The sequence below is a fragment of the Pteropus vampyrus genome, unplaced genomic scaffold, assembly GCF_000151845.1.
Source record: "Pteropus vampyrus isolate Shadow unplaced genomic scaffold, Pvam_2.0 Scaffold276, whole genome shotgun sequence".
NCBI classification, from domain to species: Eukaryota; Metazoa; Chordata; class Mammalia; order Chiroptera; family Pteropodidae; genus Pteropus; species Pteropus vampyrus.
Genome location: NW_011889057.1, coordinates 772,119 through 796,419, shown reverse-complemented (window position 1 = coordinate 796,419; position 24,301 = coordinate 772,119). Strand labels below are relative to the sequence as shown.

The 24,301-nt window shown below is 54.2% G+C and overlaps 2 protein-coding genes across 3 annotated transcripts; one reads left to right on the top strand and one right to left on the bottom strand.

Annotated features, from left to right (window-relative positions):
• The first annotated feature begins 162 nt into the window (after nucleotides 1–162).
• Nucleotides 163–5,748, top strand: SLC39A5 (solute carrier family 39 member 5). Of its 2 annotated transcripts, XM_011375679.2 has the most exons (11): nucleotides 163–255; nucleotides 1,331–1,685; nucleotides 2,187–2,370; nucleotides 3,116–3,278; nucleotides 3,444–3,613; nucleotides 3,832–3,963; nucleotides 4,330–4,426; nucleotides 4,514–4,684; nucleotides 4,854–4,934; nucleotides 5,044–5,234; nucleotides 5,488–5,748. In XM_011375679.2, the coding sequence occupies exons 2-11, from the start codon at nucleotides 1,402–1,404 to the stop codon at nucleotides 5,629–5,631; spliced, it is 1,617 nt and encodes a 538-aa protein (XP_011373981.1). In that variant the 5' UTR covers nucleotides 163–255; nucleotides 1,331–1,401; the 3' UTR covers nucleotides 5,632–5,748. The 2 variants fall into 2 exon arrangements, with proteins under 2 accessions (XP_011373981.1, XP_023376573.1); XM_023520805.1 differs by lacking the exon at nucleotides 163–255 and having other exon boundaries at nucleotides 1,098–1,685; nucleotides 5,044–5,616.
• Nucleotides 5,709–22,619, bottom strand: ANKRD52 (ankyrin repeat domain 52). Its single transcript, XM_011375680.1, has 28 exons — nucleotides 22,492–22,619; nucleotides 22,097–22,180; nucleotides 21,552–21,630; nucleotides 21,279–21,349; nucleotides 20,087–20,287; nucleotides 19,468–19,555; nucleotides 19,189–19,331; nucleotides 18,703–18,915; nucleotides 18,330–18,408; nucleotides 17,898–18,012; nucleotides 17,626–17,708; nucleotides 17,402–17,519; nucleotides 17,131–17,199; nucleotides 16,808–16,948; nucleotides 16,647–16,727; nucleotides 15,334–15,445; nucleotides 15,059–15,130; nucleotides 14,570–14,771; nucleotides 14,241–14,328; nucleotides 14,045–14,162; nucleotides 13,238–13,457; nucleotides 12,968–13,055; nucleotides 12,788–12,871; nucleotides 12,543–12,688; nucleotides 12,252–12,334; nucleotides 11,990–12,072; nucleotides 11,712–11,803; nucleotides 5,709–11,309 (listed from the first exon to the last, which is right to left on the bottom strand). The coding sequence occupies exons 1-28, from the start codon at nucleotides 22,516–22,518 to the stop codon at nucleotides 11,059–11,061; spliced, it is 3,231 nt and encodes a 1,076-aa protein (XP_011373982.1). The 5' UTR covers nucleotides 22,519–22,619; the 3' UTR covers nucleotides 5,709–11,058.
• Nucleotides 22,620–24,301: the final 1,682 nt, after the last annotated feature.

Sequence of the window (24,301 nt, the reverse complement as noted above, 5' to 3'; positions counted from 1 at the left end):
TGCTTTTTGTGGGAAAATGCAGAGGTTAGCAGCTGGGCGTTTGGGAAGGTGGGGTGTTCCTAGGAGGAGGGGAAATATAGGTTTCCTGTAAGGAGACCTTAGCAAAGCATGCCTGCCCCTTTAAGGTAGTGTCCCTCCCCTGCTCCCTCCCTGCAGGTGACCCTTGCCCGAGGGCCTACCTACCCCCCCTCCTCACAGCTGGAACCAAGAAGGCTGTGTCCCCCTTCCTCTGGGCGTCCTGTCTCCTGCTGTCAGGTAATACCAACTTCAGCCCCTGAACCAATCACCCCAATCAGATTGTGCTCCCCTGATCTTAAGCCAGGTGGGACACTTGAGGGAGCCCAGATACTTCTTTCATCTTCCCACCAGAGCTTCCTCTTTCTTGGTCATCGATTCTGAGCTCTGGCTCTTATTCTCTGGTGTGAAAAATTGCTAAAAACAATATTTTCCCATGCATCTGGGGTTGCCACTTCTCTGCCTCTTCACACTCCTCTCCGGCTTAGGGACACCTGGGTCCAAATTCCTCAGAGAATGTGGGGATAAGGGTGGAGATGAATGAAGCCTAGTGCCAGAAGTAAGGTAGGTGGGGTAGGAATATAAGCAGGGAAACACTAAAATGGGACCAAGTGGGTTAGGGAGTGGATTATTTAGAAGAAAAGGCTAGACCCAGATTCTCCTTAGCCATGTGGCTTTTCCAGGGACAGAGGGTGGCCCCTCCCTACTGGGGGCCCCCCAGCAGAGACTGACCTTTGACCCCTACCCAAGAAACCAGTGAACCATTAACTCCTCTCCCCAGTGAGCCTTCCCACACTTGCCCCACCCCCTGACCCCGCCCCAAGGCAGGTGGGCTGGGGGGAGGGGGCTTGTCCATCCCAGCCTTCCATCTGACGTGGCCTCCACTCCACCTGGGCACCTGGAGGCTGAGCCTGGCTCTCCTACCTGACTCAGGAACCTCTTAGCGTCCACAGCAAGGCTTGACAGGGACCTGAGGTGACGGAGCTCTTATGCTACCAGTAGGGGTGAAGTTCTGGGGATTGAGGGGGGATAAAGAGATGGGGAAAGGTTGAGGGGTGGGGTTTAGGGGACAGGGAATGGACTGTCAGCTCTGGATTAAGTGAGGGCAGCACTCTGGTCACGGAACCTATTCTAGGAGCTGGCAAATGAAAAGAGAGGTTGTTTCAGGAGGAGGCAATGGGGAAGGAAGAAGGAGGCTAGAGTGGGAGGTGCTGCTGGATTTAAGGTGGGGACTCTACCAGGAGTGAGGAATCCCTTCTGGCCCTGAGCTAGACAGAAGGGCAGGAACCCCACTCCTTCTTCCTTGTTCTTCCAGGGCACAGTCCTCAGAATGTTCCAGGGGGAATAGAAGCTGGAACCAGAGCCTCTGACCAGTTTCCCCCAGTAATGGGGCTCCCAGTGAGTCATCTGCTAGCTGGCCTGTGTATATGTGTGGCCTTGGGCTGGGGAGAGGGCTCAGCCCCCAACTTGGGCCCTGCTGAGCAGGAGCAGAACCATTACTTGGCCCAGTTGTTCGGCCTATACGGGGAAAATGGCACACTGACTGCAGGGGGTCTTGCAAGGCTTCTCCACAGCCTGGGGCTAGGCCGAGTCCAGGGGCTGCGCCTGGGACACCACGGGCCTCCAGCTGGTCGGGCTGCACCCCCAGCTGGAGACAATTCCACGCACAGGTACTAAACCCTTCTCCTACCCTAAAATCTCACATCCCAGTTCTTCTCAGTGTTTAGATCAGTCTCCAGTTGCCTAAATTTCCTGGCTCCTAAAATCAGATTCCAGGGATTAGAAAATTTCAGTACCTGATTCCTTGTATCTCTTCAAGGCACTTTTTGCTTCTACTGCCTTCTAATTCTCTCCTCTTCCAAATCCCTGGGCCCTTCAATTCCTTGCTCTCAATCCCAACAATGCTCAATGTCTCCAGGCTGACTTGGCTCCCAATTTGTAGCATTTTTGGCTATTCCCTTGCCCCTGTTTCCTCTCACCCCCATGGCTCCCATTCCTATAAACTGACAATTCTTAGATCCTCCCAGGGATCTGACATTCCATTCTGGGTCCCAGTAACTGCAGCCAGAGGCAAGTCATTCCTTTTCCACTAAGCTCCCTGGCAGCCTCTCAAGGAAGTTTCCCAGAGAACATGAGCAAGTCTGACTTGCTATCCCACCCATCCATTCCAGGCCACAGAACCCTGAGTTGAGTGTGGATGTCTGGGCTGAGCTGCCTCTGGATCCCTCCGGGTGGGGTGACCTGGAGGAACCAAAGGCCCCACCACCACCCCATGGGCCAGCCCCTTCGGGCCTGGACCTATTTCACAGGCTTCTGCTGCTGGACCATTCATTGGCTGACCATCTGAATGAGGATGTGAGTCTGATGATCTCTGGAGAGGGAGAAGGAGCCATGAGATTTGGATTAGCATGAAATATTTAAAGTCAGTAATTAATACAGTTATTTAAAAAAAAAATCCAGATGTGGTCTTAGGGTATGTTATTCCAATATGAAAAATGTTCCCTCTGGGCGTAGAGCAGATAAGCCACACCTAGAACTCCAAGACCTAGTTTATGGGTCACACTTGGCAAAGCAAAGAAACCAGAGAAGCAGCCCAGGGTAAGCTGAGACTTGCAGGGAGCTGACAGCTGTCTTCATCTAGAAAGACAATTAACTTGTTCCACATGCACCAGACGGCAGCCCAAGCTAACTCTGAAACAGGCCTGGTGAGAGTGAGCACCCCATCGGAGGCAGCATTCAAGCGAAGGCTGGATAAACATGTGACAGGGCTATTGAGAGAAAGGTTGATGGCATTTCAGGTTCTCTTCCCTTCTAAGATTCTAGACTCCTTGTTGTCCAAGCAACTCCATGACCAAATCAATGAAATCATCAGGTGCTTGGGATATGGTAGTAATGTTCACTAGCACCCAATCTGCATTAAACTATTTGCGTTGGGTTGAATAATCATTAATAATGAATACACACTTATTATTATACGTACCTTTCCCCAGGCCCTGATGCACTGGGGACCCTGGGAGAGACCCAGCAGTCCATGCAAAATGGAAGGGCAGACATTATCTATCTGAGTCACAGTTCAATGTATGACTCCTAACTCCCCTAGTGTCTGAATGGCTCCCAGCTGCTGGTCAATTTTGGCCTGAGCCCTGCTGCTCCTCTGACCCCTCATCAGTTCGCTCTGCTGTGCCCAGCCCTGCTTTATCAGATTGACAGCCGTGTCTGCATCCAGGCCCTGGCCCCAAATCCCCCAGGGGATCTACTGTCTGGTCAGTGGGTGAGAGTGGGTGGCGGAGCACTCTGAACCCTGGTAGGGAGTGGGACCCATGCCAAGAAAGGGGTTTCACTGGGGTTCTGCCTCCCCTTGCAGCATATCTTTGCCTCTGAGCCCCACCCCCTCAGCCCCAGCCTAACTTCAGCCCGATTTTCCCCAGCCCTGGTTCACAGTGCCCTGGCAGTCCTGCTGCTCAGCCTCCCTGCTCCCCTCTCCCTGCTGCTGCTGCGGCTCCTGGGATCTCGTCTGTTGCGGCCCCTGTTGGGCTTCCTGGGGGCCCTGGCCGTGGGCACTCTTTGTGGGGATGCGCTGCTACACCTGCTGCCGCATGTACGTGGAGCCCCTTCCTTGTTCCCCTGCCACTCCCCGCCACAGAGAGCCCCCTCATATCCAAGGTGTTCCCAGTCATAGGGTATCCCCTCCCTCTCTGTCAGCCCACAGCTGCCTTCTAGCAGTGTATGAGTGAAGACTTGCCACTTCCCACCCAGGAGGGGGATGTTGTCCGGTGCAGGGTCTTCTGGGGTCTGCCCTCACCTCCTCTCTGTCAGGCACAAGGAGGGAAGCATGCCGGACCTAGTGGGCAACCAGAGGAAGACCTGGGTCCAGGGCTGTCAGTGCTCGGCGGTCTCTTCCTGCTCTTCATGCTGGAGAACGTGCTACAGCACCGAGGGCTCAGGCCAGTGAGTGACTCCCTTTTTTCCTCCTTCTGCCGAGACCAGAGTCCTAGCCAAGAACTGGCCACAGGAGCCAGGAGGTGAGGGGCCGAGTGTGCTCCTGGCTCTGCCATTTGCTTGACTCCAGGCCCTGACCACTACCAGGGAGTGGGTAGGGATCCCTCAGCATAGACCCAGGAACGGCCTCCTCTCCGGAGTTCAAGGCAACAAGAAACAAGGAGGTGCAAGCCTGGGAAGAGAGTAGAGGCCAAAAAAACACCCCAAGTGCCAGAAACAGAACCAGGTGTTCATTTTCCCAGCCAGTAGTGTGGCCTCTCCTTAGACTGCAGCGCTGCTGCCTCCTCTACCGGGAGGGATACCCTCCTATTTCAGAGATGCTGCAGGCGAAAAAGAAAAGATCTTGGAACACCAAACCTGGACCCAGAGGATGGCAGTGGGATGGCACTTCAGCCCCTACCGGCAGCTCCAGGTGACTAGAGGAGAAAATGAAGAGTAGGGTCCCGGCTCCCATTCTCACTTGCAGCCACCAACATGGTCCTTGTCCTTCTTCCTGCAGATCCAGGGGCTCAGGGCCACAGGGAGCAGGATAGCCAGTCCCCAACAGCCCCAGCCCCTCCTGGGCACCAAGGTCACAGTCACGGACATCAGGGTGGCAGTGATGCCAATATAACATGGATGGTCCTCCTGGGAGATGGTCTACACAACCTCACTGATGGGCTGGCCATAGGTGAGGTGGGGGGATGGGGGAAGGCAGGTCAGAGGCTTCTAGTTATTGGCTAGGGCTAGCAGTGGGCTAACAGGAAGTGGGAAGATGAGAGGACCAGAGCGGGAATGTAGGCCCCTGGCCTGGAGAGAGCTTTCTTCCAGACTGCTCACCTCCAGTCCTGTCAACCCAGGTGCTGCCTTCTCTGATGGCTTCTCCAGTGGCTTCAGCACCACCCTAGCGGTCTTCTGCCATGAGCTGCCCCATGAACTGGGTAGGAATGGCAGAAGTGGGGCCGGGGTGGAACTTGGAGGCTGGTAGGTAACACGGGTGAGGGGCAACCCTGGCTTATTCCCTCCTATCCTATTCTCTCTTCCCAACAGGTGATTACGCAATGCTGCTCCGGGCAGGGCTGCCCTTTCGGCGGCTGCTGCTGCTAAGCCTGGTGTCTGGAGCTCTGGGACTGGGGGGTGCAGCCCTGGGGGTGGGGCTCAGTTTGGGCCCTGTCCCCCTCACTCCCTGGGTGTTTGGGATCACTGCTGGGGTCTTCCTCTATGTGGCCCTTGTGGACATGGTGAGGTGTGGGGTGATGAGGAGAAAACACGGGAAGGGGGGAGGCGGGGTGTGGAGGAGGGAAGTATCAATCCCCCCATTTCCATCGCTGGCCACTGGGAAGTGTGCTGGACCACAGGGCCACAGGGCCACAGGGCCTAAGAAACAACAGGCTGGAAGTGTTTGGGCAGGGGCTGCTGATACTTCCTGATACTTTCCTCTCATGTTTTGGGGATAGAAACAAGGTCGAGATCCTGACATTCTTTTTCTTTCAGCTACCAGCCCTTCTTCGTCCTCCTGAGCCCCTCCCTACGCTCGAGGTGCTACTGCAGGGGCTGGGGCTGCTGCTGGGGAGCAGCCTCATGCTCACCATAGCTCTGCTGGAGGAGCAGCTACAGCCCCCGGTCTCTGATGGCTGATGGGGGCCAGAGGAAAGGCGTCCAGCTTGCCCTTCCTTCCCCCCAACCACAGGAATGGAGGCGGGACACAGGGCCAGTAGGAGCAATAGGATTTTAATAAACAGAACCCATCCCAAAGCCATGACTATGACAGTTGTACTTGCACCAAAACAGCATAGAAAACCAGGATGTGGTGGGAGACGGGCTCAAAGCAGGTCAGGGGAGGACGTGAGTAGGGACCTGGAGAGTGCAGGGTGCATAATTCTGCAGGGAGAGCATTGTGCTTTAGCCCAGGGAGGAGGGGGAGGGGTGGGGCAATGCACTGAGGTCCCCACTTTTTCCTGCTGCCCTCAGCACCCTGGAAATACAGGCATCTGGGCAGATCTGCCCTTTATTGCTGCCCACCAGCATTAAACACCCCCGACCCCAACGCTAGCACCACAGGCGGATCTGGGGCAGGGAGAAGGGCAGGAAGGGGAAAATTGCTTAGAGAAAGATTCAACTAGAATCCAGTGAATTGTGCTCAGTTCTTTTTACTTCCTACAACCGAGTACATGGGTCACAGGGTGGAGGGTGCAAAAGGACATGGAACATGCCCCTCAGTGCCCCCAAAACACCTCTGCACACAGGATGGTGGTGTCTGCAGCATCACAGGTCATGCAGGGCATGGGGAACGGGAGGATCACACACACATAGACGCCCACGGCGGGTACCAGACAGAGAACACCCCTGATTATACACAGCTGTACACAGGGAACCCCCAGGTCCCCAACCCAACCCTCTCCCCTGTCTTGCCGTCCCCCAGGCAGGAGGAACTGTATTGCTTTGAGAGAGCCACCCTGGGGGCCGCTCTGCCAGGCACCCTCCCCTCCCACCCACCCCCATTTTGGCACATCTGCAAGACACGCGGCAGCGAGAGTAGGCACCCTCCCTCCCAGGCTTCTGTGGCTTGGAATTGAGGAAGGGAGTAGGAGACTTAATCCTCCATCTTTCCCCTAGCCCTTCCCAAACCCCTACCAAACCCACTCCAGCCATAACCCACCCCCACCCCCAAACACACACATACAAAGCTGAGCTATCCAGGAATACAGGGAACAAGGAGATTGTCTGGGACGGGAGCGGAGGCCATGGGAGAAAAAGGACTGGAAGCAGACCCCACCCTGGTGTGGGGGTAAGACTGGCACAACAGCTACTTTAGTGCAATTGGAGAGGGTGCCCAGAGTGAGGGATGAAGATGGGAGGGGAAGGCTCTCCCCAATTTCCCTGGGGGCAAAGCCAGGCTCCCCAGGGAAGGGGCCTAGCAGGAGTGAGTGCGGGCCAAGGGCGGATCCTCTCATCACCCGCCACCCTCTGCCCTCCCAGATGCAGTGACAGTGTCCTCCTCACACCCAAGTGGGCAACAGCAGCCTCGGAATCAGTACCTTCAAGTAATTCATAGAGCAGACCCTCCCCACCCCAGCTTCCTCTCATCTCTGGGATTTGGTCACTTCTCTAGGGGTTGGGTTGGGAGGTGGGAGTCCTCAAGTCAGACCCTTCCCTCTCTACCTCCCTCTTCCCAGACCACTGGGCTTGGTCCTCAAATATTCCTCACATCCGCCCTTGCCCAACATGGGTCAAGGCCGTGGAGGGCTGGAGCCATCACAATGGGGGGAAGGGGCTCCTTTGCCCTCCTCCTTACAAGGTAAGGTTCAAACTAGGCAGGATGGGGCCCCACAGTGGTTTGCCCCAGGAGGAGGGTTTCTGGGCTAGGGTCTGTAAGGCTATTTTCCTTTGCGGTGGGAAGGGGAGGCGGGGGATGAACACTGGGTGTGGGGAGAGGGTGAAGAATGGTGGAGAGGAAAGGAGGAAGGGGCCTCCCTGCTGGAGCACAGTCACTGGAGTCATTCAGACAAAGAAACACGCATGTGCACAAGATCCAGAGCGTGTCTGCTCCCAGCCCCTCTAGCCTGGCCTCACCCCACCTCTCAGGGCCCCTTCCAAGACCCCAGAGAAGGTTTTGGGGGTACAGCTGCAGAACCGTTCGCTCTGGCCCTACGTGCCCCCAGCCTCTTCTCCCCGTCTAGGTCTAGGGAGTAAGAAGGTGCTTGGGTGGGCAGACAGCGGTGGAAACAGTATTGAGTTTTCCTTTGGTTACATATTGAAGGCAAAGGTGAGCTGGACTTACAGTCAAACGGATAGGGATGAGGAAGGAAGAGGGGCCATGGCTGGGGCTGGAGAGGGAGGTGGGCCCTCCTCAGCCCCTCCACCCCAAGGAACACATGTCTAAGTGGGGTGGCAGTCCCTCAGTCTCATCTCTCCCACCCCCACAGCACCAAACAAAAGGAGAAGCCCCCTCCCCCAGGGGCTGCTCCCCACCCCAACCTGGGCTGTACATTCAGTGGTTTTCAGCAGTCCTATGGCTCAGGGGGCCAGGGGATGGGGGAGGTGGCCCATCAGTCTCAGCTGGACAGTGGCAGTGACCTGGGTCTGTTGGTCCATCCTGGGACCCACAGTTTGTGCCATTTGTTTTTCTGAAGGATAGTACACAACCCTACCAAAGCCACCGCCCAATCAGAAACGTATGCCCCAAAAATCAGAAACTAAAAACTGGCTCTTTTCATCTCGCCCTCTGATTCGCACATCTGTTTCCCTGTCTCCTATGTAGCCCTCGCTGTCTCCTTTGCTGGGACCTGGGGCGGCTCCCAGGGTCCTCACTTGAAATAGGCTTTTTCTCAAAAGTGCTTATTAACTTGAAGCAAGTGCTTTAGAGCTGCGGTGGGAGAGGGGAAGGGAAAGAGGGCAGGTTAAGGGAAGGAGAGGTTTCCTCCCCACCCTACCCCCTGAAGATTGGGGGGCATTCTGCCTGTTTTACTTCTCCACACCCGTTTAAGTCAAAGAGGTTTAAAAAAATATTAACATTAAAATAAATATGCAGTGGCCATGAGAATGGTCAAAATGCTTCAAAAAACACTAGGGGCTGGAGAACCCGGGGGTAGGGTGTGGGATTTCCTTTGGCATAAGGAAAGGAGGCTGCTTGTCTTCCAGGCCTCCTCACAGTCACATGAGGAGGGACAGAGGAGGCCCCACCTACTCAGCACTGCTGACAGGTATGCTGAAGGGGCAGCAGGGAGTGGGCAGCCACCGGAAATCTCATCTAGCAAAACAATGGGGCTCACGACAAATACTCCAATTCTTCCTGTCATTGCCAAACGTTGATAAAGGAGAACACGACTGGTACCCCGAGAGTCTTCTCTGGAGGTCCCAACTTCCTGTTCCCCTGCCCCCCACCACCTAATTCCCAGCACCAAAATGAGAGGGAGGGGGTGGAATGGGAAGATTCCAGGAAGAGAATCGAAGTTTGGGGGCAAGCTCTGCAGAACCAGCAGGATGGGGGATGGGGGGTGGGGGGCTGCAGCCCTTAAGAGAGGTCACATTGATTGTCATACAGGGGAGGACAGAGTGTGAAGGGAGGTGGGCAAGAGGGCGTCTCAAGGCCCTTTGGCTTTGAAAACAAAAATAAAAACTAAAAAGCTGCACAATCCTTCTTACCAGTAATGGTCATCAGGAAGCTTTGAAATGGTTTAGGAACTGAGGGGTGGGGAAAGCAAGACACACAGAGAGGATAAAAAGGGCCATGACAAAAAAAAAAATAATAATAATAAGGACTTGGACAAACACCCCAGGCATTAGGGAACCAGCATGAGGTATGGTTAAGGGTATCTGTTAGGGAGGGAGGGGCCCTGGGATGGCCCCTCTTCCCTCAGCCCACCCTCGGCAAGGGTGGCAAGATTTGCAGGGGCCACAAGTGAAAAATGGGTAAGACTGTGAATAAAGCAAGTGTGGGTAGGGGCAGGAGACTGAGGGATCCCTTGCGGGGAGACCCTCTTCTGTGTAAACGAAGCCTGTCCAGTTCTCAGGGGACAATACTGATGGCAGCCAAACTGGGCAAGGATGCACTGTGGGGGTGGAGGGGGCATGACCTCTATTCAAGTTCTGTGTCTTGGCCCCGGGCTGAGGTATTGAGTGTGAGGAAGGGAACACTGGGATACGGGAGTGGGAGCGGGTCCAACTGTCCAGGAGGCTTAGCTAGGAGATGGATGGACAGGGCATTTGAAGGGACCAGGGCCAAAGTCAATGCTACATTTAGAGAAAAAACTGCCCCCACCCGGGCCCAGTTTGGCTTTTGGGTTGCCACTTTGAGGAATCTTCTCAGTGTAGCCCCTAGTTCAACCCCATCTCTCCCTGCTGCTGGGAAGGCAGGGACCAAGCCGCAGTGTCTGTTGGATGCTCCTTAGATCAGAGCTTCATCCTCACACTGGAGGGGAAGCCTGGGTCCCTAGTAGCCACAGTCCCTAGTCTGCCCTGCCCCTCCCACCATCTTTGGCTTCAGATCAGGAGTGACTGGGGGCAGTGGGTACTCTTGGACATAATGGAAGGTGGTGGCAGACAGGGAGCAGAGAGGAACTATGGAGTTGGGGGGCACAGGAGGAAGAACATGGTCCCTCTCTCCACACACATGCAAACACATGCCTGAAACACATAGGACATACTAGGGCTGTGGTTTTGAAATGCGCAGGAAATTAATTTGTTTCTTCCCTTAAAGGATAAAATGCTTACTTAAAAATTCATGACAAGCCTCAGAGTTAAGGGAGAGGAGAGCCAGGGAGGGAACGGCCAGAGGCTCTGCCCTCCCAAAAGAAGATAAAAGAAAGAAGCGAGGTTAAAGTGCGTGGTTAGGGGGCCAGGCCAGGAAAGCAGAGAGGGGCAGGCTGTGGGGGCAGAACCAGCCCTTGATTTGCATATGAGGAGCCAGGGGAGAGTACAGGATTGGGGCCCAGGTACAGTAGTTGCTGCTTCAAGTGTTTTGCATTTGAACTTTAGGGGTGATGGGGTACAGAAGTGGGGGTAAAGCTCCAGGCCCCAGTGCTAAATACCCTCCCCCCTTGTCCACTAGCTGCCCCTGAAGGGGGAGGGGGACACCCCCAGAGTGCTCACACAGTACCAGAAATTAAGGCTTCTCACTGCTGCGGGGATGGAGGAGCCGGCCGAGCAGGGAGGCAGTGATGGGTATGGAAGAAGAGGGGATCTGCCTGGCAGGAGGGGCAGGGGGACACAGAGAGGAGAGTCAGAGGGAAGAGGTTGGGGAGCTGGCAGCAGAAAGGGGGAACTGAGAGATGGGGTAAAAGAGAAGAGGAACCAGGCATTTAGCAATCATTTTGGGACACTTGGCAGAAGGGGCTGCCCTTGGGGTACCAAGGGCCTGGGGTGCTCCCTGTCAGTCCCAGACCCCTGCCAGGCCGGGATGGTGTGGCAAAGGGGTGAGCGGCTGCTCCCCAGTGCTTTTTTTCCCCCCTCCGCCCTCCAACCCAGTCGTGTTCTCCTTTAAAGTGCCCTAAATGTATAGACTTTTTCTAAATAAATAGAATAAGATATCAAGCCACCAGTAGGGAGAGGGACACTGGAAGGGGGCTACTCAGAGTAGCAGCCGTCTAGCCCAATGGCGCCGTGCCGCTCCTGGCTGTAGGGGCAGGAGGCCCCGTGGGGCAGGGCCCCACAGCCACCCACCGTCTTGGCTGCTGCGATGCCGCAGTTCTTGAGCAAGCTGAAGCTGAAAGGACTAACGGCGTCCTTGGGTGGGAAAGGCTTCATGGTGGAAAGGATCAAGGCCAGGCAGTCTGCCACGTCTTTGTTGGGAGCGCAGGCCAGTGCTGGAGTGTGACCTGCAGGGCAAGGGGGAGAACTAAGGTCCTGTATCCCTGAGTCCCCATTCACCTTCTCTGGGGTCCTGAGCTCTCTTATCTGTGGAGGGAGCCAAGGCAGGCCAGAAATTGAGGTCCATAAGGGCCTAGGCAGGCTGACAGACAGACTGCTGAAGTGTGGGGCTAAGGGCGGAACACGGGCAACAGGACACTGAGGGGTACAGAGGATCTCCCTGATGACCCTGCTGGCTCCACCTAGTTCTGGAAGACTCCCTTCAGAGACTCTAACATGTCGGTGTTGGGTCCCTGTTCTGAAGAGTTCCCTTGGGAAGAATACCCAGTGTATAACAAGTTTAAGTCACCTCCTAAAGAATGTCCCTGACCCCAAACCCAAGAGGGATGGGGGCTCCAGACCCCACCCACCTTCTTCATCCACAGCCAGCACTGTGGCCCCACGACTCAGCAGGGCCTGTACCACAGAAGCTAGACCATTCCGGGCAGCAATGTGGAGTGGCCTTGGAAGAAAGGGAAGAGAAGGAGCATGAAGTCAGTGGGAGGCCAAGTTGACCTTCTACCCCCAGCCAGAGTAGCAAGGGCACTAAGCAAACACTGTGAGCTCCAGAGAGCCCCTGGAATGCAGGTGGCTCTTTCTTCACCCACCTGCCTCCCCCAGCCAGGAGCCCCCTTCCCTGGGCACTCACATCTGCAGCGCACTGTTGGTAGCATTGATAAGGCCAAGGTCTTGGGTTTCTGCCAGGATCATGAGAGCACATTTCTCATGGCCCTGAGGGAGAGGAACAGAGAGTGGAGATTTGTGAAGTAGAAGCATGGCAGGCCATAGAGGAGGAGTTAGGGAGTGTGGCAGCGGGAGACAAAGAAGTATCCCACCTCCTATCAAGCCCGTCCCAGCCCTCTTCAAGCTCTGCCCTATGCAGCCCTCATCACTACCACTCCAGGCAGTACCTTGCTACAAGCCAAGTGGAGGGCAGTGTTCTTGTTCTCGTCCAGCACAGTAAGGTCTGCCTTCCCTCGATACAGCAGAAATTCTATAAGAGAAAGGGGACAGAGAGGGACTGACACCTCCCCGCAAGAACATTTGGGTTCTCCACCCTCCTATCTGCATATACTTTGCATCCCATCTTCAGAGGGTAAAGCACCCAAAACCGCCAGTTTCCTGAACCCTACAAGCAGGGCTGACTCATCTTGCAAAAACCCAAGGGAAGCTCCTCCCTTCCATACACAGCCCCTACACACCCACAGCAGCGGTCTGCCCGTTCTCAGCCGCCATCATGAGCGCAGTGCGGCCAGTATGGTCAGTGGCGTTCACCTCGGCCTGATGCTGCAGTAGCATCCGGAGCCCAGAGACATTGTCCGCGAAGGCAGCGGCGTGAAGAGGGGTCCTACGGGGAGGTCAAGGCAGAGTGAGATAGGGAAGGCTCTTCCACTTAAGCATAAAGAGGCCAGAGAAACACAGGTTTCTCCCGCCTTCTGCCACTCACCGTCCTTTGGCATCTCGGCTGTTCACAATCTTGGCACCCAGAGCTCCCAGCAGCATCTCTGTGGTGCTGTCCTGGTTATTAATTCTGGGGGAAGAGGATGGCTCAGCAGGAGGGGCAAGGGAATTGGACTGCCCAAGTCACAGACCCTTGAGCGTGGCTGAGGTGTAGGAAGTGACTTACACTGCACAGTGCAAAGGAGTGAAGGGGTTTCCTTCCAGGTATGAAAATGGGCTGTGTTCAAGTAACAACTCCAGACAATCTTCATGTCCTGGATATGAAGAAGAATGGTGATGGAGAGAAATGACAGTAAGGTACCCTACATCTGTCCTGTCCCACCTCCTAACACTCCACTCCACTCCCAGATCCAGATCAAACCAGGTCCCTCCCTCAACCCACTGGTCCTCAGTCTCTGTGCATATTCCTGTGCTTGCAAAGGCTCCAGACTTGTACCAGTGTAGGAGGCCCAGTGCATGGGCGAGTATCCGCTGTAATCCACCCCAGCATCCAGGGGGTCTGTGGAAAGGGCGGCCTGCAGCAGGGTTCGCAGGACTGCAGTGTGGCCACAGGCCGAGGCCAGGTGAATGGGTGTGCGGCCCTTGAAGTCTCGGCACAGCACAAATGCATCATGGTCCAGCAGGGCAGCCAGGCAATCCTCACAGCCAGTCACTGCCTGTGGGTGACATGGGGGTGGAGAGTGGAGGTGAGGAGCCACTCCCTTTCCAATGGCCAGTCACTGGGGCTGGCACAGGAGTAAGAACCACATCCAGGGCTCCAATCCTAGTCTTTACAATGATTCTAAGTGTTAGAGATCAGCATCTCCTTTCTCCACTCTCTATGTACAATCAGGATGGTGAGAGTGAATCCTAGTGCTCTGGAGTGGGAAATAATGCAGAGTAAGGAGACTAAGGGATAAAAGAATCTTGTGGGATGAGGGGGAGGCAGCTTTAGGACAGGTGATAGTGAAGAAGGACCAAGGTAGTGGCATCATTATCCAATGGGACAGGGATAGCAGAGTATTTTGGGGTAGTCTGGGGGCGTGTATAGGTGGCTGCATGTGATTACAAAGCAAGGTAATCAGGGAAATCAGCTGCAGATGTCAGGTAAGTCATCCTGGAGCAAATGCAGTGAAATCCTATAAGACCCTGGGCACAAAATCCTGGCCCACCTGCTGGACAATCTGATGTCCTACTGTTGGTGAGTCCTGTGCTCCCACATCCAGGCCTGGCTCTGAGCAACCCGACCCAGGAGCTCACTCACCCCACGGTGGAGGGCAGTGCGGCCCCGGAGGTCAGCAGCATCAGCTGTGGATCCTTTCTCTAGCAGCAGATGTACACAGTCCACATGGCCATTCATGATGGCCAGCATCAGTGGGGTTCTATAGAGGGGGCAGAAGAAAGGTTGAGGGCCTGGCAGGAACGGAAAATCCTGCACCCCACCCCTGGCCCACACTCACTGTCCATAGGCATCTATGACATCTGTGATGTCAGCTCGTTCCCCACTGTCAATCAGCAAGTGCAGGGAATCAGTGTGGCCAGAGGCAGCTAGAAGGAAAGGGGGCCTGTGTCAGGGCATGGTCAAAGGGAAGGAGGCCAGGTCCAGGCTAAATGGTTCGAGGGTGGAGATTATGGGGCAAGGGTATAGGAAGCTACGAACCAGGACATGATGTTTCCATCCTCCTCACCCCACTTCCTCTCAACCCCAATCCCATTCAGGAAGGATTGAGGACCAGTCTCCAAGGCCTGGCGTGGCAATGGGAGGGAGCAGCCTAAAGGGCATACGAACCAGCAGCGTGCAGGGGTGTCCACTTGCGCTTGCGCTCCTTGATGAGGGCAGAGGCGCCGTGGGCCGTAAGCACCTCCACACACTCAGTAGAGCCTCGCTCAGTGGCCAGGAAGAGCGCGGTCCGGCCCTTGTGGTCCCTTACATCCAGGTTCACCAGCGTCTCAGCCAGTGTCTTCAGGGCTTCACAGTGACCGTTGTAGGCCTGGTAGGGGGATGGTACAGGCAACCAATGGATATCGCTCGGGACACTGCCCCACTCTGCTCTTGGGGCCCATGGGGAAATTTCAGGCAGCAGCCCTCCCCACGAGCTCCTCAGGCCCTTCAGGCTCTTAACACGCACTATCCCCCTCCCCTCTCTAGGTCACTGCCTGCTTGCCATGTCCCTGCAAGAAGGCAGAAGCCAAGGACAGAGTCACAAGTGCGTGTACCTATGTGTGGACCTGGGGCAGGTAGGGACAAGGCAGGCAAAAGGAAAAAGCTGAGACTCACAGCTAAGTGCAAAGGGCTGACTGGAATGGTGCTCTCCACATCCTCCAGGCAGTTAAAGGACATTTCTAAGAGCTGCAATGGACAGGGCAGGAGATGCTAAGGTTTGAGAACTCCCAAGATATTACCTCTGCTCCTCATCCACAGTAAGCCCGAGTCCCTGGATCTAAAGACCACATTTAATTCAGTCATCCCTTGGTCCCAGAATCCACAAAGACAAAGGTAGACTGTGTGCCCTGCCCCTGCCTCCCCTATCCCAGGCTAGATCCCAGACATACCAGTTCGAGGTTCTGTCTGTTGCCATAGGCGGCTGCATAGTGCACAGCTGTGTAGCCCTGCCTGTCCCGCAGGGAGGGGTCTGCACCATTATCCAGTAAGAACTCCAGACAGCTGGGGGCAGAAGCAGACTGTGAGGCGGGGACAGGCCCAGTCCTGGAGGCCACAGTTCTGGGAGAAGGAGAGGAGGGGGGCAAGGGAGCCCCTCCAGGCCTAGCTGGCCGACACTCAGCCTGCTCTAGGTAGGCTAACTCCTGCCCTTTTGACCCTAGCTCCAGATCCACCCCTCTGCCAGGTCTGCCGGGAACCACTCTGGCTTCAATGCCTTCCTTTATCCTTTGAACACTCTCCTAGAGAACCTAGAGTGCAAGTGCCAGTTACCAACCTCCTGCTGATTGACACTCTCCCCTCATCTCCAGGCACGCTGATCCCCTGCCTGAAATGCCTTCTCCTCTCAGCCCAACTGAAGTCTACTCATTTCAAGCTTGGCCCCTGCATCCCCTTCTCTGGGAGGCCTTCCCCAATCTTCCCAGGTAGGTGCCTCCTGCTCTGTATTCCCTTGGCACCATTCTTATAGCTTAGTAGTACTTGTACTAATAGTGATGATACAGTACTTAGCACTTGCTATGTTTCAAGCACTGTTCTTCTAGGTACTTCATGTGCATTTAATCGTGTAATCCTCATAATGATCCTATGAGGTAGATACCAGTCTTATCCCTACTATGGTTGAGGAAACTGAGGGACAGAGAGATTAAGTTACTTGCCAAAGGTCACAGAGCTGAGCCTCTTGGATTGTAAGTACCTGTTTTTTAAAAACTGAACCTTTTATTTAAGAATAATCTTAGGTTTAGAGAAAAACTGTGACGATAGTACAGAGCTCCCAAATATTCTGTACCCAGTTTCTCCTATTATTAACATCTTACATTAGGATGTTTAAGTCCCCTTTCAGGTATCTTTCAAAAAGCAGAAATGTGGGGTAATTCATTTTTTATCCTTAGTACCTAGAACAGTACTTGGTATCTAATAAGTAATTACTCAATTGATGCTTGTAGAATAAACACATGATTTTGTATTTGGTTTTCCTGATCCTCTCAAGAAACCATCCATTCCTGGAGGGAAGGAACTAAGCCTCATACTTTTGTCTTTATTCACAATGCTTAGTCCAGGACTAAGTTAAGAGTGCTCCAAACACTGCTGGCTGACCGACAACACGGCAGCAGAAGTGTGGTGGTGGGATTCACAATGGGTGTGAGAATGAGGACCAGAGTTGGCACTGCTGGGCAAGAGCAACCCAGGGGTCTTCTCGGCTACTCACAAGAAGGCCTCCTTCCTACGGGACTCCTTCAGTGGCTCATCCTCTTCAGCATCGTGGCTAGAAGATGAGTGGGGTTCCGCTCTGTGGGCGGGAGAGTGAATAAATCAGAGGAAGGCTCAGGGAGGTGAGTGGGGTTGAGAGGGCCAAAGTGGGAGTCTCACCTCCTGTAGGTGTCGGAGGCGGCAGCATAGTGGAGGGGAGAGCAGCCTTTACAGTCAGCCTCATTGACGCCTGCCCCAGCAGTTACCAGTGTTACAGCACACTGGTAGCTGCCGTTGGCGGCTGCATAGTGCAGTGGGGTCCTGGAAAGAAGTGGAGGAGGGAGGGCAGAAGAATCAGGGACAGATCCAAATGCACTCAGATGTGCAGCCAAAAGCTGCTCTGTAATATTCTCCTCACTTAGTCTCCAACTCCCCACCCCTCATTCTATCATTTCTCTCTCTAATCAGACAATCCCTATGTACACCCCTGCACATCAACACACCTTCCAAATTTGTCTCTTCTCCTCAAGTCAGCTCCACTGCTCAACAGCAAATTAAGACATTCAACATTCCTAAAAAGGAAGATGAGGTTTAAGAGAGCCTCAAGGAGAAGCCACAGGCACAGGGAGGGGCTAAGGAAGGATGGAACTAGACAGCCCCTTCTACTGTGACTGCTCTCACTGTGAGAAGGGGAGAGATTTGGGCAGGAAAAAGAGGGGCCGACCCTTGCCCAATTCTCTTCTCAAGATCTGCAGGAGAGGGAAGAGAACTCACCCTCCAGAAGCAGCAGCATGAAGACAGGTGCGGCCAAGGTTATCAGGCGTATTGATGTCAAACCCAGCTGAAAGCACGTGTTCATTGCTGAGTGAAGATACAATGCTGTACAGCTGACCTGCAGGGCCAGAACAGCCAGAGATCCCATCTGAGGGTGCTGAGCAGAGAGGAAAGGCCTCTGCAACACTATACACCTGCCCAACCCGCAATCGGTCAGCACATACCTGAGGAAAGAAGCTTACGACAACAGTCAGAGAATCCAAAGAGAACAGCTAAGTGCAAGGGGAACATGTCGTGGATGCCGCGCCTGGGGGAGAAGTTGGGTCTCAGCCTTTGGGTCAAGGATGGACCAGTTAAGAGACCTCTTTTCAGTGGCCCATCATCAGCCTAGGAGATCGTGAGCTTCCCTTTGGCAAGTTTCTTCGTGCCTCCATGTTTGATGTGATCTGTACAGATCTGAGGCAGCCTAGAAGTGGGGCCAGGGGTCCTGACTCACCGGGCGGTATCTGCGCCATTGGTCATAAGGGTGCTGATGAGCAGCTCGTGTCCATAGCGAGCGGCCACGTGCAGTGGCGTGTTCCCAAATTTGTCAGCACAATCAATCTCGCTGCCTGAGGGGGACGAACACACATACAAACTCAGACTGACCTTAGGCTTCAGACCACTCACAACAGTTAGCTACGTTCTGAGTACTCAGTACATGCCAGCTGCCAGGATAAGGATGTGTTATCTACATCTGTTATCTTGTTCATAAGCCTTAAGGGATGGGGCAGGCAGAGCAGGGCCATTTCCATAGGTGCCTAGCTCAGAGCTCCAAGTACTCATCCCAATGAAGATAGGGTGGGAGGTGGAATAAGGAAGAAAAGCGGTTTCTAAAGATGAGTTCTCTAGGGGAAGGGAAGGGAGCACAAAGTCCCTGAGGCCATACCATTCTGGATGAGGATCTGGGAGCGGGTGAAACGGCCATGGATGGCAGCCATGTGCAGAGGACTTTTCCCTTCTTTGCTCTGTGGAAACATGTTTTTTGTTTGTTTGTTTGGTTGGTTGGTTGGTTGGCTGGTTGTTTTTCAGGGCAAAGCAGAGAATGCCCTGTTCCCCCTTCCAAAGGACACATCTCTGAGGATGGCGTGGTCATACGGACATCTTCTTAGCCCACACTCCCTGGTCCCTGGCAAGATCTGCTCAACCCAGGCAGCAAGTGGACAACTCCCCAGAGAGTTATCTAGAGGGGAAGATATGGTCAGGACCCCCAGAGCCAGGCTCCTCTCCCCACTGGTCTCAGCCTCATTCCCTTCAGGCACCTGGTAGTTGACATCAGCCCCGTTATTGACCAGCAGCTCCAAGCAGAGAGCGCCATTGGTGGAGACTGCAGCCACATGTAGTGGCGTGAAGCCCTTGTCATTCGGCTGGTTGACATTGGCTCCTGCATTCACCAGCTCAATAGCCACAGCATCCTGGCCCAGGTAGCAAGCGATGTGTAAAGCTGTGTTTCCAAAAGCGTTGGGCTCATCGATCTGGATTTCCAGGGGTGAGGGTAAGGGGGTAAGGGAGGTATCAGTTTAAACAGACAGCCTAGAGAATCCCAGAAATCCAACAACTGCCTCAGCCCCCTCAGGTCCTTGACCCAAAAGACCGAGGGCACTGTTACTTAAGGTAAGCATCATTCGGACCTTCTCATAACATCTTCCATGCCTCCCAAAACCACACCTTTATATCTAGATAACAGACTCTGACCTCCAACTCCCTGCCTTTTGTCCACCCACAACCCCCATGCTCAGCACTCTGACCTCGGCCCCCATCCGGAGCAGGTACTTCACCACTTCAATCTGACCACTGGCAGCAGCTGTATGGAGTAGCCCATAGCCCTTGCGATCCTTGCAGCCAAGGTCTGCTCCCCGTGCCACCAACAGTTTCAGGACCTCCAAATGCCCTGGGAAGAGGGGATGCTCTTAAGGAGGGTGAACTCCTAAGGCCCTGAGGGCCTCTTTTTGAAGGCTGCAACCCCCTCTTCTGCCCTAGGAATCCTAAATGTCAAACTCCTGCTCTTCCTGTGAATCCTGTCTCACCTAGAAAAGCTGCCCAGTGCAGAGGCTGACGCTCCTTTTTGTCACAGACATTTAGGCTGGCTCCCTTGTTGAGGAGTAGGTTCACCGTCTGTATCAAGATATGAAAGACACCTGTTCAAAGCCAGGTTCGTGCGTTCAATGTACCTACGAGCAGAGGCCTCAGCTCCCGAAAAGGCTGAAGCAACCTAATGTCTTTGCTCCTGAGCAGAACAATCTGGAGAACTAGAGGGAACAGAGGAAGCAGGTACTAAGGAGATCCTACACAGATATGGAAGTCTGAGAGAAACTCAAGTGAGTCTCTTCAGGTGATCTGATGGTTCTTAAACTATTTTGAAATGTCTTGAAAATGTATTGAAAGACATGGACTCTTACTTCAGAAAAAAGGCATATATGCGAACATTTTCCATGTGTCTCCACAGAGTTTACCACCCTCCTAAAGTTCAAGTCAAGAATTCTCATCTAACTTGACCACTTATTCGGCGCTTGAGCCCAAGTACTCACATAACCATCCAGGCTTTTTCTCCCTAGGCCTTAGGCCTGACAGCCCAGAAACCAGGGAAGGTGAGTAGGAAGGAAAGGGAAGGCACTAGGATAGACGTGAACTGACAGAGATCCTCACCTCTAGGTGCCCACTATGCACTGCGTGGTGCAGGGCACTGCGTCCGCTCCTGTCAGCCACGTTGAGGCTGCTCAACAGGGGTGCCAGAGCCTCGGCACACTTGGTGGCCCGGTTGGCGGCAGCCACGTGCAATGGTGTCTGCCACAGCTTGTCCCGGGCATTCACATCTGCTGAATGTGCCAGCAGCAGCCCCAGCACCTTCTGTTGAAGAGCAGGGGATAAGAGAGATGACAGAGGGGGAGCAGGAGGTAAACAATAGGAAACGAAGGAAAAAATAGGTCAGCATGGCACATGTGGCCCCATCTCACTCCTGCACATTTCTTTTTTCCAACATATCTGGCCTCTCGATACCTTCTTCTGGATCCTCTTGGAGCTTCAAATCTTCCCTACCTTGCTGAAGAAATCGTGGATTCCTTGCTCTTCCTTAAGCCACTTAGTATCGTACCTCAACCCAGACCCTGAAAATCTTCGCCCACACATATAGCCACTACCAAGCAAATCCATACATGTAGAGGATCCCAATCCCCTACCAGTTCTAGGAAAGATAAACAATCCTGTGACGTTAATGCCCCAAATGCCTTCCTTCAACCCTTCCATAGGCATCAAAAGCATTTTCATTACCTAGGTAAGCAAACAGATACTGGTTCCTCTCCAAAACCCAGGCTAAAATGGCCCTCCCCTTCCCTGGTGGCCGGAACCAGGGAAATGACTGTTTAACCAAGAGAGAAGTCTCCTTTTCTCACTCTCCAGGGTTGACAGACTGAACTGAGGGGCATGTTTGACTCCTATGCTGTCAACTTTCATGCAGATTGAGGGGCAGGGATGCAACAGATCACTACTCCCATCCCTCCATCACAAGGGAAAAAACCTCAGTGCCCAGAGTGGGATCAGACTCCAAGGTGGCCCCCCAGGGAGGGATGAGTCACTCAGGCCTGGCAGCAGGGCCCCCTGCAGTCTGCCAGCCCAGTGTTAAGCTCTTCCCTGACGTCACATCAGCTGGCACCACTCAGCTGGCAACACCCCCTTACCAGCCAGTTCTAGGGGTAAGAGGGAGGAGTCAAGGTCTGGTCTTCTCTCTACCCTAGGTTAGACCAGCTTGTAGTGCAGAGGACTCATGCTCTCCAACCCTTAACCTCCACCTTTAATCAACTTATCCTTTTTGGAAGAGTGAAAGGTGGTGGGAGACCTGTACCTCATTTCGGGAGGCAGCAGCACGATGAAGAGGGGTCAGCCACAGTGTGTCCTTAGCGTTGACATTAGCACCTGTGGGGATAAAATTTCCTCCTTTGAGGGGAGGTGAAGAAGAGGTAGGGAAGGAAGCCAGTAATCAGGCCAGGGAATCGGGATGGAGTTGTAGCCTCGCCTGGACCCAGCACCAGGGAATAATCCTTGGATACTGAAAAAAGAGACTCCTCCCCTCAGGTCCCCTCCCTAGGTGCCACACCTTCCAGCTCCCCACTTTCACCTGACATCAGTAGCAACTGGAGGATGGGGACATCGCCTACATAGGCAGCAGCATGCAGTGGGGTTCGCCTCTCTTGGTCCTGGGAAGGCAAAAAAGAGGAGCAACTGTGGGGGTGAACTATGGAGGACCTCAACCCAAGTCTTAGAGCCCCAGGTCTTTCCCCACAACCTCTTTCCATAGGTTCTGCAGCCTCCTAAATCCCAATCCTGGGTCAAAGCAAGGACCTAGGGAGGGTGGAGTCAGGGGGGTCAGGGCCAAGCAAGGGGCTAGTGAAACAATCTCCTTCCAAGAGGGGAGGAGGTGCTGCAGACACTGATGGTTCAAATGAGAACACCGTTTCTGGACATCCTCGGCCCCGCTGATCTGTGCTCAGAATCTAACCTGCTCTCCATCCCCAAAGGTAGAGTGGACGCCCATCCCGGGGTCGAAAGAGCTGTGGCTTCATCCGAACCGAGGAGAACACGGAGCCGCCCCGCTAGTTGGGAGGGGTCCAGAACACCAGGGCCCAGATTACCGGCTAGCCATCCTCCCTGATCTCAACTCACCAGCACATTGATGTTCTCCTTCTGCGAGAGGAGGGAACGCACTTCCTCCACATCTCGGCTAAAGATGGCCTGGACCAGGGGCGGCTGCAGGGAGAACCGGTGTTCAGGGAGCGGGCCGGAGCGGAACCCACAAGGGGGGGCAGGAAGACATCAGGTTTGAGGGGGGCGTCGCTAGAGGGGCTCTGCTCTAGGGTCCTGGCTGAAGGGGGTTCCTGCGGTGTCTCGCGGGTCGCCAGGCCCCCAAGGACACCGGCTCAGTTGAGGGGAGCGCGGGGTGGGGCGGGAACCGCGGAAGCCCGGGGCTCGGGCCCAGCCTAGGCCGCACATCCCCGGACTCGCGTGGCGGCAGCGCCGGGACCTGGAGAGAGGAAGCGGGAAAGGACAGGAGGACTGACCTGGTCCGTGATGCTGAGGATCCCCATGGCCCGGCCCGGGCTCCGTCCGCATCGAGCTCCCGGCGGCGGCGGCGGCGGCTCCACCGGGGACACGGGGCGGCCCAGGCGGCGGCTGCGGCGGCGGCTGCGGGGAGAGCGCGGCCCCGCCTACCGGGGGGCGGGCGAGCGGGAGCCCGTAGCGCTCCCTGGCGGCCGTCCTGGGCCCGGCTGCACGGCGCTTGCCGCGCAGCCCCCGGCCGCCGCGCCCTCCTCCTTGCCCTGGCGGCCCGAGCGGCCCCGGCTCCCCGACCTCACGCGCTGGTGACCCGGCTCCCCAGGCTGGCCGCGCTGTGCTCTCTGCTCCAGTCTGGCGGCCCCGGGGTTCCACAAGACTCTAGAGGCAACTCGGGCCTTGGCCCTGCGGTGCCTCCCGACCTGAGGACCAAATGGCTGTCCAAATTTCACCCAGCCCATAATGCCTCCGCAGGAGCTAACTCCTCCCGTCAGCGATAACGCACCCCAAAATCCCCCACAGACTTGGGGAAGCAGAGGCGTGGAGATGTGGGACAATAGCCTCAGAGAAAGAGAAGGCGCGTATCTCCACTGGCGGTGACATGAGTTAGGGTAGAAAGGAAAGCGCAAAAGTGCTCAAACTTCAGAAAGAAGTACCAAGAAGGACTCTTCTGCTGCAGAAAATCCCAACAAAGAGGCTAGGACGGCGGGCAGCTGAAGGCCTCCAAGGCCAACAGAAGGGGCACTTTTCGATTCCCTAAGTCTCTATTGTCAGGTTAAGGCGATAGAGTGGCGGCTACACTTTAAAAGGCTCAATGGTTTCTCCCCCACAAAAGGGTGGGAGTGCTTCCCCTCCTCCATGGAGAGGCCAGAGAACAGCCAATCAGAGAAGTTCTAGATAGAGAGCATCCCAGCCCAGAAACGGAAAAAGGGAGGAAGAAAAGTGGATATGGAAAAATTGGTAAAAGTTATAAAAGGTGATTCAGAGTTCTGTTCAGAGCAACTCGGTAAGTGTGTTAAGAAGAGAACATATTTAGGAAGAAGTGTAGCATGTTGGTCCCCTGTCAAGGCACTGATATAAAAGCCCTGCCATGCTCTCCGACAATCTATGCCCCCTCATTGCTTTCAATATCTTGATTCCCACTGGAAATATACACTATACACTGGTACCAGTGCTTTTTCCTGGAGAGAAACTGGGGGACGGGATGAAGAACGAGAGGGAAATTTACCTATCACTATGTACCTTTAATAATTTTTAATTTTTTTTTTACCATATTGAATATAAAACTTACAATATTACTTAAAACTTACCTCTTCCAGGAAGTCTTCTCTGGTTAACAAGTTCGTTCCCTTTTGTTAGGTCTCCTTAACACTTACTTAGTTTACAATGTTACAACTTAAATTGCACCCCTTTGTTGTTATCTCACCTTACATCTTTGACATATAAGTGCCCAACAGTTCAGAATGGATTTAAAATTCCCTGTTAGCTGGTCTTTTTTTCAACACAAGATTGCACATTGTTTGTTTCTTTATGAAAAAAAAAAAAAAAGGATTTTGAGCTCTCTGAAAGCAAAGGTATACATGAAATTATTCTTTGTAGCTCCAGCAGAGTACTTGGGAACAGGCTCTTCATATTTGATGATGATTGATGATGATGATGATGATGATGAAGACGAGGCTGAAGAAGTAGAAAATGAAGGTAGCTGGGGATAAGATGGATATAGGTGTTGGGACATGCTGACTTGGCTATTGGGTATTATGGACCTTCCAGGAAAGGCTAAGCTAGAATATGGCCCAGAGGATGGGGAGGATGGGACTA